Source organism: Populus nigra, chromosome 5 (genome assembly GCF_951802175.1).
Source record: "Populus nigra chromosome 5, ddPopNigr1.1, whole genome shotgun sequence".
Taxonomy (NCBI): Eukaryota; Viridiplantae; Streptophyta; class Magnoliopsida; order Malpighiales; family Salicaceae; genus Populus; species Populus nigra.
In genome coordinates, this window is record NC_084856.1 from 19,514,173 (window position 1) to 19,528,919 (window position 14,747).

General features: G+C 34.0%; 2 protein-coding genes across 6 annotated transcripts; both read right to left on the minus strand.

The window, feature by feature from the left end:
• Positions 1-586: 586 nt before the first annotated feature.
• LOC133693682 (F-box protein At5g39450-like) lies at positions 587-5,025 on the minus strand. 5 transcript variants are annotated; one of them, XR_009842152.1, is made up of 3 exons: positions 2,401-5,025; positions 1,240-1,305; positions 587-1,013 (listed from the first exon to the last, which is right to left on the minus strand). XR_009842152.1 is itself a non-coding variant. In XM_062114949.1 (2 exons), exons 1-2 carry the CDS (start codon positions 4,242-4,244, stop codon positions 998-1,000), a joined length of 1,860 nt encoding a protein of 619 aa, XP_061970933.1. In that variant the 5' UTR covers positions 4,245-5,025; the 3' UTR covers positions 587-997. The 5 variants fall into 5 exon arrangements, 2 of the variants coding, with proteins under 2 accessions (XP_061970933.1, XP_061970934.1); XR_009842151.1 differs by having other exon boundaries at positions 1,115-1,305; XR_009842150.1 differs by having other exon boundaries at positions 1,099-1,305.
• Positions 5,026-10,177: 5,152 nt separating this feature from the next.
• LOC133694857 (subtilisin-like protease SBT5.3) lies at positions 10,178-13,882 on the minus strand. Its single transcript, XM_062116554.1, has 11 exons — positions 13,796-13,882; positions 13,549-13,658; positions 13,375-13,472; positions 13,093-13,257; positions 12,815-12,917; positions 12,144-12,666; positions 11,953-12,050; positions 11,619-11,861; positions 11,378-11,489; positions 11,044-11,257; positions 10,178-10,942 (listed from the first exon to the last, which is right to left on the minus strand). Exons 1-11 carry the CDS (start codon positions 13,880-13,882, stop codon positions 10,395-10,397), a joined length of 2,301 nt encoding a protein of 766 aa, XP_061972538.1. The 3' UTR covers positions 10,178-10,394.
• Positions 13,883-14,747: the final 865 nt, after the last annotated feature.

Genomic DNA, 14,747 nt, shown 5'->3' on the forward strand with positions numbered 1-14,747 from the left:
CTAGGATGGAACATTCCAAGACCATTTGGCATATGTAAATAGCCCAGCCCAATACATGGTTTATATTTTAACATACTTTAACCATTTACTAGATGGTAATAATATTAAACGGTAAATTTGGATCAATTTTATTGACATAACGGGAAACAAAAGTAAAATTTCTGAATCAAATGACAAATACCAGTTCATATTCCACAATAGTAAACCATGCACTAGAATCAGCAACCTTATTCCAAAATCCTAAAGTTGAACGTGTAATAAACCTTGCATGTTGAAAGCTGAGACTCGTTCTTTCAAGGATTACAAGGGAAAGTCCAAGTTTACCTATCACAAGAGGTTTTTCCCCCTCTCTTTTTTTTTTTAATTTTACTGGGATTTGAATCCAAAAGTTTTGTCCATGTCAAATAGAGTTTGGAACTGATGGCACTGGCCAAATCACAAGGATAACTGCAACTTGAACATCTGTATCTCATATTCAAAACTATATTGCAAGACATTTATGCAAGAACAACACAGTAATAGGGCCTAGGAATCAGAAAGTTTGGATGAGATGGAAACAAGCACAACGCACTCACAAACAAATAGATAAACCAGAAAATATAAGATATGGAGCATTTCCATTTTTAATTATACAATCCAAATGCATTTGCCAAGCCAGTTTATTCAATCTCTCATCCTTCTACCAATCATTAATTAACACACCAAATTATTTACTTGCAATATTAGAGGCTTATACCTTACGTTTATTGTCATAAAAATAATATAATCCTACTCGATGCTTGTCTCAAGATAGGATTCATAAGAACCACCTTAACCCTTATAATCCAAGAGAAGGGGTATGGTGGAACGAGGCAACATTGACTATCACTTTGACCATCAATGAGCAACAGCAAGGCACCAGCGAAAATGTGTTGAACCATCAACTCAGCAACCGAGGACACCTCAGCTTTTATGGATTTGTAATAACCCTTTGGTTTTTGGACTCTGCTTTCAATGCCTATAAGTTTCTTTGCCTGTCAACGAGAAACAAGGGAGCACAGCTGAGAAGCTTTGACTAAATGAACTATTATTTAAAAGCACATCATTCTCCAACTTTACCAAGTAACATTTTTACCAAAGCCAGCATTCTAGATTCTTTTCCCGTAACCAATGTTATGAAATCAACCCAGTGTGCAGGGAAAGTAAAGTACAAGAGTTTAACCACTTAAACTCAACGCGAACTCATTTCTTATCCCTTGCCTTGAAGGTAAAGCCTGCTGAGAGTTTTCTACAATCATTTCTTATCCCTTGCCTTACACAGAAAGACTGATGCAGCATATGCAAAGAAACAAAAGAAACAGAATAATATCAAATATGCGTTTACTTCTGAACTTAAAGATGTACAGTCCAAGCTTGAGCATAAAAGAAAATGACAATGATCCAGATTCAAACTGAATGATGACTCACGCCAGTTACAACAGAGGAGTGATTGGGCACCATACTAAGATACGAAATAAATCAATGGTGGAAAGTGGAAACTGAGTATAGTATGTCAAAGACTGTATGTTTCATCTTGTCCGGTCTTCAAAAGCACAATGATACAACGGCAGTAACAAATAAACAAGAAAAGACATAAAATCTCCTTTCACCCAGTAGGCTACCTATATAATCATGCATAATTGCACTACAGTTTTAAAATTCAGCTAAATTATATAAAGAAATATCTTTTAAAACCCAAACTAAGGCCCCGTAGAGAAGGCTTGGCTCAATTTTTTTCGGACTTGCCCTAAGATAACTGGCCTCATGATGATTTTGGAAATCCATAGAAAGTTGAATGATTACAATAGTGCTGAGCAATTAATAGTACTGAACGATTAATAGAGCTGAACAATTGGTCAAACCACCAGGAGAGCTTCATCAACGCATCATATCCATACAAGAATTATGGAAGTGAAGACAGACGATAGGATGCAAGATAATGCTAGAAACCATGCCTCATTGAAAAAGTTAGAAACATACACAATGCTCTAATGTAAATCATAAAAGCTGATTTTGGTTAATCAGCCATCAAACAGTAAGTTTCTCATCAATCCAGAAATCAGAAGTTCAGAACATGGTTTCCATTACCATGTTACAACTCAAAGCTAATTCTTTTACCCACCTCAGTTGTCCATGCCCTTTCACATTTTTTTGTGACTTTAACATAGTATCCTTCGGCTTTTTTACAGATAAACACAAGACTTAAGGAGAAGGAGAATTAAAAATAAAAGGGTGGATTGCTCATAAACAAATGGAACAGTAAAACATAATGACATGATGGAACCAGCCAGTTTAGATAATGTAAATCACCAAGAAAAAACAATTTGATATTTATTTACCAAAAAAAAGAATGAAAATAAGCATTGAATAGAGAAGGCCAACCTTGGTGAAGACAAACAAGCTGAGGCAGTTGAGAAGCCAGTAAAGACATTTGAATAGGACTTGGTCAAGTATGAAAAGTTGTTAATGGGAGGTAAAGCAGGCACCCGTTCACCTTTCTTCAAAAGCTCTTGTAAGTTCAGTCTCTGCATGGTCAAGACAGTTCTCGACTCCTTCCAAACAAAGACAAGGAGACCATTTTCAATTACAAAGAGGGAACCAGGCTTTGAGCCTGGATATCTGAAACCATACCCATTTGCTATACCCTCCCCTGCAAATGCATGCTTAATGATCAAAGGAAAGGAATTTTCATCAACATCCCAAGGAAATGGATCGTATAAAGGTTCATCAATATTAACTATGAACATTGCTGAGCCATTTGGATGCAGAACATAATGGGTGCCTTCTAATATCTTAGTAGCGATGAGATTTCTTTTTCCTTCAGACTCCTCATAAGAGACCAAAAGAAAGAACAGAGCCTTTCCAGGCTTGTCTTCAGTGGGCTTCCCGGGAGGCCAACCAAAAGTCCCTCCCCATAAACCAGCATATTCTTCATCAGCTCTTGGACCCCGCATGGGTAATTTGTATAGGGCAAACCGGCTGTCATGCATATTCGGCCATGCGCGATAAGAAGATAACCTCACCACAGTGGCATGTAATGTCAACCCTATTGTATCACCTGACCTTAAAAAATCATGCAGCGGTGCATGTTTTTTCTCACTCCTTGAACAACTGTGCTTGGAATGTGTGTGGCTACCATTTATGGAGGGGGGCTTCCCCAAAATCTGTCTGATGCTTGCTCTGAAATACCCACCAAGGGTTCTCTTAGTGTTGGACTGCATCTGATTATCATCCTCGTTCAGAGACCCACTCGACTGATCAAGAATCTTCCTAACCTCACTCAATTGCAGTTGCATAGGATCAAAAGGCACTTCAGGAGCTTCCTTCCAGTTGAAGCCTTGACCAAGATTATACATTTTCAAAAGAACTGATCTCCGTTCAAACAAGAGTGCCAAATCTTTCTGAAAATTCTCTTCATCATTCCTCAACCAAGGAAATAGCAGACTATTTGCCAAATCGGATACCTTTTGACCAACTTGGGTTGTGACAACCTCAATCAACTTTCTTCTGTCACTGAAAGCCAAGCGGCTAAAAGGCACCTGAGCCTCACATTGTATGATCATCCTCTGTGACCCTGGCAATTCACCACGTGACCTAGAAACCTTTCTTGCTAGCTCCCTATCTGAGTTATAGGCAAAGCTCTTATTAGGGAATAATTTACTCTTCTGTTGCCTAGGGTCAACCTCAAGCAGCAGGACATTGCAATTCCTCTCAACAGACTTGACTGAACCAGGATAAACATAGTCATTCCCTTTCTCTCTTCCATGTAGGAAAAATGTTGTGGAACCATCAAGGTCACCTATTATTTCAAACACCGGTGCCCATAAAATAGGACCCTCCTCGATACCTAAAGGGCCTAACTCCTGAGGTAAAATCCGGCATCCAACAACAGATACAAAACCTGGCATGACATAAACTACATTACCAAGCTCGGGATTTTGGTGAACCCAGATTCCAACTAACGGCTTAACACTAACAAGGAAGCGACATAATGCCCTGTAAGATGACACGCCCTTCCGCCACTCCAGGAGATCCCGGTGAGGGACAATTCCTACCATGTCACATTGGGTGAGCCAGACTTTCTCAGATGCCACAAGAACATATAAGCTCCGGCAGCAAAGACTTAGAGTACAGATGTCCCTTGTCGAAAGGAACCGGCATATAATGGTAAATACATCATCAGGAAGAGCGAGAAACAAGCATGAATCACTTAATTCAGGCATCATACCGCTTCACCTGACTATTTATGGCTTTAGCAAGCAATTCAAAATTGTATTATGCCTGTATTAACCTAAACAGCACAATCACTGAACACTAGATATTCTATAAACATAATTAGGACCAAACAAATCAACTACAAGCTGATTTAACAACAGAAGCTGAAAAGAACATTGCCTCACCCTTGAAATCCCAAAAGAACCCATCTTTCTCGAATCGATTCAATCAAAGTAAGCAGATGCAAACCTGGAAAGTGAGACGGGTCTGCCACGGACTCTCCAGCTCATGCCTGTAATAAACATGCATAGCTTCAAGAGGTACAAAAGGGCAAAACTGGGTTTGTCTCAGATTCTCCTGGGATGAACTACCCTTGCCTCAGATTCACCAGGACTAAAAAGGGCTCGTTTCATATCCTCCAAAGCTGAACAGATGAGCTGGGTTTGTTTCAAATTCTTCGTTTCTCACAAAAGATTGGTTGTTTAAAAGAAAAGGCAATGAAAAAAATGACAGCATGTAAATTGAATAGAGAAACTTCCTCGTATCGGCATTGCGTTGTGTGTCAACCTGTCGGGTCAAGTCATCTCTTTCTCCACTGAACAACCAAAGTCCACAAACCACTATTCCGCTTGGCTTGTCGGCTGTCCATCTTTGTCAAGAGAGAATGATGGACAACGAGAAATTGCCTTGAAGCTTTGGTTTCATCAAATATTGTCCTAACTTTTTTACTAATTGTTTTCTTGCGTCCCTCACACTCTCATCTTTTCTTGTTTTAGTACTAGACTGTAGATATAGTGGCCAGCCAATATTGAAACAGAACTAAAAGTAGAAGCCAAGAAGACGTCCCTAATGGCCAAAAATCACTTCACTATCTAGTCCAAAGATTGCTCCACGTGGAATATCTTAAGAGGCTTAGCTTCTTTTACGTGTTTAGTGGTCCCATACACCATGGTGCGTGATTGAGTCTTTGATTGTGGCATTAATTGAATTTGACTAATTTACTTTACTGTTTACGAAAATGATTGAGGTTAAATATATTAAAATATTTTATTTTAAGTTTTAAAAATTATTTTTAAAATCTGTGTATCAAAACGATTTTAAATACATAAAATAATTAATTTTTAATAAAACAGTAAAAAAAATTTAAACTTTTTAGAAATATTATTTGTACCGCATTCCCAAAAATAATCACCGCATGCCTTTAACGAGCTAGAAATCAAACCTCAATTAGAAAACAAAATAAAAATCAAAAATTATAAAGAAAAAAGCTATAAAATCTAAAAAAAATAAAAAAAATTATTAAAATTATCAAAATCAAGGTTTCAAGATGAGATTATAAAAATTTAAAGATCTAACAATTAAAATAGTGATTTCATAACAATTCTAAAAATAATATTTTTAATATTGATCTAAACCAAATGTATTATTGTTATTAATTAAATTAAAGGTCACTGTCATTTTTTTTTCTATCCTTATTTTCACACAAGTTTACGTGATTTATGAATGTATTTTTGTATACATGGTGACCATGAGTCATCATCTTTTGACTTAACACCGTATTTAAAAGCGTGGTTGTAATTATTTTTTAAAGTATTTTTTATTTAAAAATATATTAAAATAATATTTTTTTAAAATTATTTTTAACATCAGCACGTCAAAATTATCTGAAAATACCAAAAAATATTAATTTAAACCGAATAAAATAATTTTAAATTTTTTTTAAAATACTTTTAAAACGAAAATATTATATAACAAGACTAGTGATTTTGTTGTTGTCGTTAATCATTTAATTTGATGAATTTATTCTTAAGATTATGAAATGTCAAACCCCTTCAATTTTGATAATCTATTCCTTTATTGGGGTGAAAACACTCTTGGATCAATTAGATTAATTTTTCAGGGAATTAGTAAAGCAGGGCAATTATTTTTGAATTCTTGTATTCGTAAAAGAGAAAAATCCATATTTTTTCCGCCGGATTAATTAAATTCCAGGATTATAATTTGGAGAGGTAAATTAGCTTATTGCTAATGCGCAAACCTCAAGAATGCGACTGTGTATTTTTGTGGATATTTAGATTTTTATCATGTATAAGAGCTCAATGGTGAGGAGTTATATTGTTTGATTTTGTGTTTTAATAAATAAATAAATAAAATAAATTTTTTTATATTTTTATATTGTTTGATGTTAAAAATAAATTTAAAATAATAATAAAAATATTTTTATAATTTTTTTTTAAAAAAAATATTTTAAAAATAACTATCACTACACCATCAAAAACAAATATCATCGAACGTGTTTTGAAAGGCAGAGTTTGGATTGGAAGAGTTTTAGATGAGCGTGTGGTTTTTGTGATTGACTTGGAGTCAATGTATATCATCATTTTTTTTGGGGCCAATTTGACTTGACTTGTAGTTTTTATTATTTTCATAAAATGGCTTTACCTTTATCATATTTTTATCTCATAAGAGCTCACAGGTTGAAGAACGTTGCAGGATAAACTCAATTATGCGGGGTGGAATATGATTGTGATTGTTTTTTAAATGTTTTTTATATTAAAATATATTAAAATAATATTTTATAGTTTTTAAAAAATATTTTTGAAATCAACGCATAAAAAGATATAATATATATATATATATATATATAATATTGTTTAATAAAAAATAAATTTTAAATTTTTATGAAATATGATTTGCACCCGTTTCCAAACGGGTACTTAATGGTAAGCTCCTGCAAATTAATGTACTTTTCACCTTTTCAATTAAATTATGGTTCGACGACACTAAAGATTGTGGTATTGATGGTAAAGATATTATGATGATTTAAATCTAGATAATTGGATTCCTACGATTTAATTCTTCAGAGTCTTCTGCCATAATCAACTCAATTTTCATTAATTTTAACTTGTCAAATTTCTACTAGTTTTAATTTTTTTTAAAGAGAAAAATTAATTAGTTTTTTTTAAAAAATTATTTTTTTATTTATATAAATCTGTAATTTTTTTTAATCCAGACTAGAGATTTATTCATTTTATTTTATTGAAAAAATTGAAAACACAAATATAGAATTGATTGAGACAAGACCTTATTAGAAAAACACTATAGTGAGTGATCATTTGGATTTTACGAAGATGGTCTGATAATATTCATTCATGGAAAAAATCATGGTTTGGTCCAAAAATGACGTCACGTGATTCTCAATCTAGTCCAGAGATTGCTCCACGTGGAATATTGAAAGAGGCTTAGCTTCTCTAACGTGTTAGTGGTCCCATACGCCATGGTGCATTGACTACGGCATTGATTGAATTTGACTAGTCAACGTATTAATTAAAATAAAATTTTCCACTCGGATATTTTTTCTGCATTAGCAGGATGTATTCACATTTTTTTTTTTGAATTTGAAAAATTGAGTAATTAAATAAACCTAAAGCACAAAGGCACCCAAACCTCGAAGGCACCCAAAGTTAAATAAAAGATGCTCAATCTCAAATATATCTATTTATTCTCTGTGTAGTTGATATTTAATATTAAATATTTTCATGTTTTTTTTTTTTACCATAACTAACCCCACAAAACAAGTTATATGAAAAAATAGTTCAACTAATTAGATTATAAGTTTACTTTCTAAATGTCACAAGTTCGAGTCTCATAAATCTTAGAGTCATTAGAGGCTTACATAATTGTTAACTTCAGGGTCCATAAAATTAATCAAGATGTGTATAAATTAATCTAAACACTCACATTAATCTAAAAAAAAACATTATACATATCTCTATCCAGTGGGTGATCTACGTGAGAAGACAAATCTTCTCAATATTGCACTAATAATCATTAAGATTTTTAACCCCAAATTGTTGTTATTAAATTAAAGGTCACGTTCTCTTTTTTTACCCTTATTTTCATACAATTTTATGTAATTCATGTATGTATATCTATACACACACATGCATTTCCATGAACTATCCACTTATAAATTTCAAAGTTTGTAAATATATTAGACCAGTAAGTAGTGATATTTAATTTATTATAAAGGCATGCTAAACATGAAAATGTATTCTAATAAAGCCTATAATTCATCTTAAATATGCAAAATAATAATTCATGACAAATATTATTTTAACACAAATATAATAATAGAATCCTAGCATGCATATTTAATATATATTTAAACTCACAATTATTATTAATTCAAAATCCTAGCATGCATATTAATAATTAAAATATATATTTTAAATTAAAATATTAAGTTAATTAATTACATTTTTATAATTAATTAATCTAATAACTATCCATGACATCTCTTGTCAAATTGTTAAAATAATTTGAATAAAGTATTACTTTTTAAACTCTACCAACATGTTAGTATGAAGACTGTGCGTATCTAAATTTTAAAAATTTATTGATTTGAAAATCTATTTTTTTTTATATAATTACTTGTTTGATGTTGATAATTTTCTCTCTCTCTCTCTAGTTTAGAGTGAAGAGTGAGAGTAGAGGAGAGACCGCTCCTTGATTGGTCAGAGCAACTAAAAGTTTCGCCATGTCCAATTTGAAAGTTGTTTTTTCTGTTTGACCCAGCGATTTCTATCTCCAAGATGTCATATGTGGCATCCATCATTTGCGAGCTTGCAATTTATCTCTGCATTTTGTTTCTCACATAATAATTAATCTATCATTAATCGAGCATTACTGCAACCTTCATAGACGTTAAAATTTTGATTTTTTTTTGTTAAAAATAATTTTTTTATATATTTTTAGATTATTTTAATATATTAATATCAAAAATAATTTTTAAAAAATAAAAAAATATTATTTTAATAAAAAAATATTTTAAATTATAATCGCTATCAAATTCTCTTTAGAAGATACTCTAATCAGACACATTGACAAAGTAAAAATTGCAAAGGCTAGCTCTGTGGCTCTATGTAGGTATTTGCAGCATATTTATTAAATTCAGTCTGGCTAGCCTGATGGCTTAACATGAGATAAGTTGACCCGTCTCCATGATTGAGTTAGATATCCAATAAAAGTTAACCAAAAATTAACTAGGCTAAAACTTAATTTTACTTTTAAAATAAAATAAAGTTTTTTTAACTATAATAAATTAAAATAATATCATTTTAATTGACAACTTAATTTTTACTGTCCGTTTAGAAACATGGGTCAACCCATGTTTTCAAAAAAATCATATTTTTTTTACTAAAAATTAATTTAATATGAAAACCTTTTCTATTCATCTACTTTTTTTTATTTTTTGGTAAGAAGAAGAATACAAACAACCTCTGTAAGTCCTCTTTACAAGAAAAAAATTTATTTATAATAAGATCGACATTTTTCATCATTGAAATGTGTCTACTGATCTTCTTTTTATTTTTATTTTTATTTTTAATGACATTCTCTCCTTTTTCTCAATGCTTAGTGATGAAAATGTAAACAAAATAAAAAAATTAGGACCTAAACATAAAACACTAGAACTATAAAGACCAAATAATGTAAAAACTAAAAAATCATGGATTAAAACGAAATTGTCTTTTCAACATCGGGGGTTTTTTTTGGTCCCAATTCTTTGAATCTCTTTTTAACTATAGCTTAAAATCCCATTTTGCAAAACTGAACTATAGCTTAGAATCCTCAGAACTTCACATACGTGAGAGCATGTAAAGTGACAAAAATCTTGACACATAAAATCATGGTAATATTACTTCGAAGGATGAGATTGAAAAGAAATAAAGTTTGATAAACAAAAACGAAACAAAATTGCAGTAGAAATAAACAGTACAACGAACAATGATTGACGTTGTTCATTTTTCCTAGTTCTTTTGTATATAAATATATATTAATCAGGGGAATGAATACTCAAAAATTAACAGATAAAATATTGAATATTTAATTTTTTATCCTATAAAAAATATAAATGTATATGATATTCATTATCATCCCTAAGGCGCAAGGAAATTATAAAGCTATTGTGATAATGGTGAAGAAATATGTGATAATGGTTGTTTTTTTTCACCAATTAACCATACAACAGTTCACAAGAATTTAAAACTCATCCTCGAAGGTTTAATTTCCCACGTCTCCTGTTCTGTCAATTTTCATGGCTTCGAGCAGAAGGCTTTAAAGGGTTACTACTAGCCCATGCATTGAACAGGTTAGGTTGTTTATGAGGCTGCCTTCTTTATCACAATAGGACTCCTTACATGGTGTTTTCCATCGGACCAGGTAATCCCTCCGAACACATAGTCATCATTCTTAAACCCTTTCTTAGCCTCCACAGTTACCTCAAACATTTTCTCTTCATGTTTCTTATCGAACCTCAAACTTCTTGGCTCGACCTTCACAGATATTCCTCTAGGTGCTTTGATATGAACTCTATACGAGCTCGGAGTCCCCACGTTCTTCAAAGTTCGAGACAACGTGATCTTGCCTGAGAGATTCGGGACAGTAATGGATGGATAGTTGAAATCAACCAGACTACTGTTGTTGTGCGACTGGCATATGTATGGCTCACCAATAAAAAGGGACAGCTGGGTTGAGTTATAGCCAATGGAACATAGAAAATCCACATAATCTCTAGTTGTTAAGTCATAGACCAAGCCTGGTTCCATTGCTCGGCTAGGCCAGATATGCCCTGCACCATAATTCAAGGGGTTTGCCTCGATAAGAGAAGCATTGGCAATAGGCTCTCTGGCATTGCTGATCGTTGTTGCTGAAATGGCATAAGCAACCACTCAAGTTGTCAGTGCATCATACAAAAATAACCTCAAGATACAAATACGAAGCTTCTATGAGCAGAAAAAAAGTACTAACCGGTTGTCATGATTGCAGATTTTATAGCAGCAGGACTCCAATCAGGGTGAATAGCTTTGAGAAGACCAGCAATTCCAGAAACATGGGGGCATGAAATTGAAGTCCCTGACATAATATTAAATAGTACTTGGCGCTGGTCTCCTGCTATATGAAATGGCCCTGAAGCCTCTGTGTAAGCAGCAAGAATATTCACCCCAGGTGCAGTGATGTCGGGCTGAATTAACATGAAAATTAGCAGTCACAAAACAATATAGTGCATTCATTTCAAAATCCTTAAATGAAGATGTCAGAAGCATATCGTTTGCACTTCCGGCTCAGTGTCACGTTAAAGCACCTTGAGGATCTCTGGAGTGATCGGATTAGGCCCAGGAGATGAAAAATTGGCCATGGTAGGTGCAGCCACTGTTCCCACTTCTGTGGCACCACTTATATAAGCTACCGGTGTCCTGAATGAAAAGAGAAGTACTTAGTGACTCACAGGATCGCAGATGACAAGTAGTACAGGACATCGTCGACTTAATTTAATCAAATATCAACGAATTCTAATTTTCTGAATCAAATAAGAGAGACCTTACTTTGTACTATAGATATAAGATAAAATGGAAAGTCCATCGACTGCAGAGACAACTGAAGTAGGAACGAAGTGCGCAATAGGATCAACTACACTAAACATAAATTGGTCAGCAAGTATCATCCCCACGCCACCAGATTGAGCAACGACCAAACTCTTTTCTCCATCAAAGACCTCGTCACGAGTACAATATACAATCTTTCCTTTTACTTTTACTGGGTCAAGGGATCCGACGAGACAATGTTTTCTGCCAAACATAAGAAAGATGAATCTAAGAGATCAAGAAAATTAGAACGAACACATGAAGTTTTGTTAGAGAACAAAGTCAGTTTGGTTACGCTAAATGACTGGAGACGTTGGCTGCTTTAACATCCACCGAATTGATCAAGGGGTAGAACTTCCCAGCTGGTTGGGTATTGGTATTAATACTGAGGCCCTGATTATTTAGAAATGAAGCAAATTCTTAGACCTCATGTCAGCTAGGACAATTTGTAAGGACATGCCAAAAATATGGGCTAATTGGCCGAACCTTGTATCGTTTGTGATTGCCAAGGATGGCATTAGATGGAAATTCCCTACTGATGGTGCTAGCACCAACTGTAAGAATCCATGGAGCTACATTTACAACTGCACCAGGAGCAGGTCCTTCATTTCCTGCTGCGGCAACCACGAGAATCCCATTCTCGACGGCATGAAATGCTCCTATTGCAGTTCTATCTTTGAAGTACTCGTTTGGAACAAATCCAAGTGAAACAGAGAGGATATCTACACCATCATGTATAGCAGCCTCATAGCCAGCCAATACATCAGCATCCAGACAGTCTGGCCAGCAAACCTTGTATGAAGCAACTCTTGAGTTGGGAGAACCACCTTTCGCTGTTCCATAAGCTGAGCCAAGCAAGTTTGCCCCAGAAACAAAACGACCTCCTGCAGTGGAGAGAGTGTGGGTTCCGTGGCCATTGTAATCTCGCGCGGTGTGGTATGAAGAATTAAGTGGGTGGCCAACTTCAGCTTCGTAGCCTTTGCTAAAGTATCTTGCTCCGATCAGTTTCCTGGTAACAACAACATAATTGGATGTTACAAATCTAACTTTTTATAGGATAGCCTAAGCATATACTCTAGGCTGCAGAAGGGAAAGATTCTGAGAGACTAGTTCAGATAATAAAAGGATCTCTAGTCATTAGAAAGAAATCAAATTACCTGTTGCATTTAACCCCATCGTTTGTATCACAGTACCCTTTCCATTTAGAAGGAACAGGTCCCATCCCTTCATCATTGAAGCTTTCCGATTCAGGCCAAACACCTACGTGCCATCATAGATTTCAAGAAAATGTTAAAGAAGAGCTGTCCATGGAAGTTCTCTCCCATATGCAAGGTTATTGTACCTTGTCCAAAAATAATTGAAGGCAGCAACATTATTTTATGAGAATGATGAAGGATAGTTGAAACATTCTATACACACAAGAAAAATTAATTACCAAAATCAAGAGTTCCAATAATTACGCCTTCACCAAATTTGGCCTTTAGCCACATAGAATCAGCTGAAATCTCTCCATCTCTTTCCAGTCCAAGAAAGTCCCATGAATTTGTCGTGTGTAATTTGCTTATTTGGTTCCGAAAAACAGATAAAACTTTTGGATGCTCTGTACACATTAACAAGACTATTAATCTAATAATATCATTATTATCAAGAAGTTCATGTCGAAAAACGAGAAAGGAAGCATATTAATTATAAGATATCGTAATTTTATGATATGTACTTGAAATTTCAGCTGCTTCTTCATCTTCAAGTATTGCTGCAAAACCATTGAAATAACGAGTGTAGGAGTAGAATATGGCTTCTTTCGCCTTCTCCTTACTGTTATTGCGACATAAATCATTATTAGAATCATGTCTATATAGCACATAGTACAAGTCATGTAATATTGCATCACCTCTGCATGCAAGAACCCAGAAGTTCATGATGGGAATCGGTTACCCTGTCCAGATCCAAGGAAGAAGGTTCAGAAACATGGGAATGTCTCCCCAAGTAAACCACATAAGACTGCATACAGACACAAGTATTTATCAGCTTAAGAGCAATAAAAAAAGATATATTGTTGATGATCATGTAACAAGAAGTACCAAAAGATCAAATATTAAAGCATCAACATTGTATAATATTAATGCATGCTAGCTTGCCTTTTTTGCAGCTAGAATTGGACTCTGCAAGGTAGCGAAGAGAGTGAGAAACAGAAACACATAGTAAGAAGCTGCTGCAGTGCCCATATTTTTTATGTACTTGCTCAATAAGGTCTGTTAAGCGATGTAAATCTCTATGAGAATAACACAGACCATTTATATAGGATTACCTTCCTCCAATCTCCACCAAAAACCAAAAAAAAATCTATACGCAACAAGTTTTTTCGCAGAACATGAAAGACTTTTCAAAAGACTTGAATTTGGACACAAGTACTTTTCCAAGTTCGACGAAGGGTCTTCGATTTTTTTCAAGAGTATAATTCTCACCGGTGATGGTGTATATTGTATTATTTAACACCATCCTCTGCAAATAAAGATAAGATCATGGATGTTACTCTTGAGAAAATTAACTAATCATGTTTTGAGTTTGCTGCTTAAAAATTATCAGTTTAAGTGTCACAAACTTTAAAATCATTATAAACTTATATGGTTGTTAGCTTCAGGATATCGAGAAATTAATCAAGAAGCACGTAAACTGATCCGAACACCTATAATTAACAAGATCATATATGTTAACATCAATTCGCATATTCCTAGCTTTTCTGAAGATTTAACTGGAATAATTTTTTAAAAAAATTTTAGCCAATAAATTTTATATAAATAGAATTAATGTTCACAGATGCGGTATCCAAATATTATATGCCTTCTGCAACCTCCCACACCCACGTTGGAGTTGAAAATCAAGCATTAAATACTTTTAGCAGTAAAACTAATCGAATTAATATAGATACAGATATATTATCGGAGTAAACAATATGCAGCCCTGGTATTATAGCTAGCATAGTCTAAAGATTCTCAAGTGGAATTATGGATGGATAAACACGAGCTCCTCTGTTGAATGCAAGAGATTAGTCAAGTAATGGGATTAAAATCTAATCGTTTGCATGATTTT

Bases quoted from the DNA above. Each gene is read 5' to 3' on its own strand.
- LOC133693682 (XM_062114949.1), bottom strand. From the start codon at position 4,244: ATGATGCCTGAATTAAGTGATTCATGCTTGTTTCTCGCTCTTCCTGAT.
- LOC133694857 (XM_062116554.1), bottom strand. From the start codon at position 13,882: ATGGGCACTGCAGCAGCTTCTTACTATGTGTTTCTGTTTCTCACTCTC. The intron at 12,918-13,092 runs GTAATTAATTTT...GATGGCACGTAG, and splicing joins TATTGGAACTCTTGATTTTG to GTGTTTGGCCTGAATCGGAA. The intron at 11,490-11,618 runs GTAAGGTCTCTC...CTTTTCATTCAG, and splicing joins TCTTATATCTATAGTACAAA to GACACCGGTAGCTTATATAA.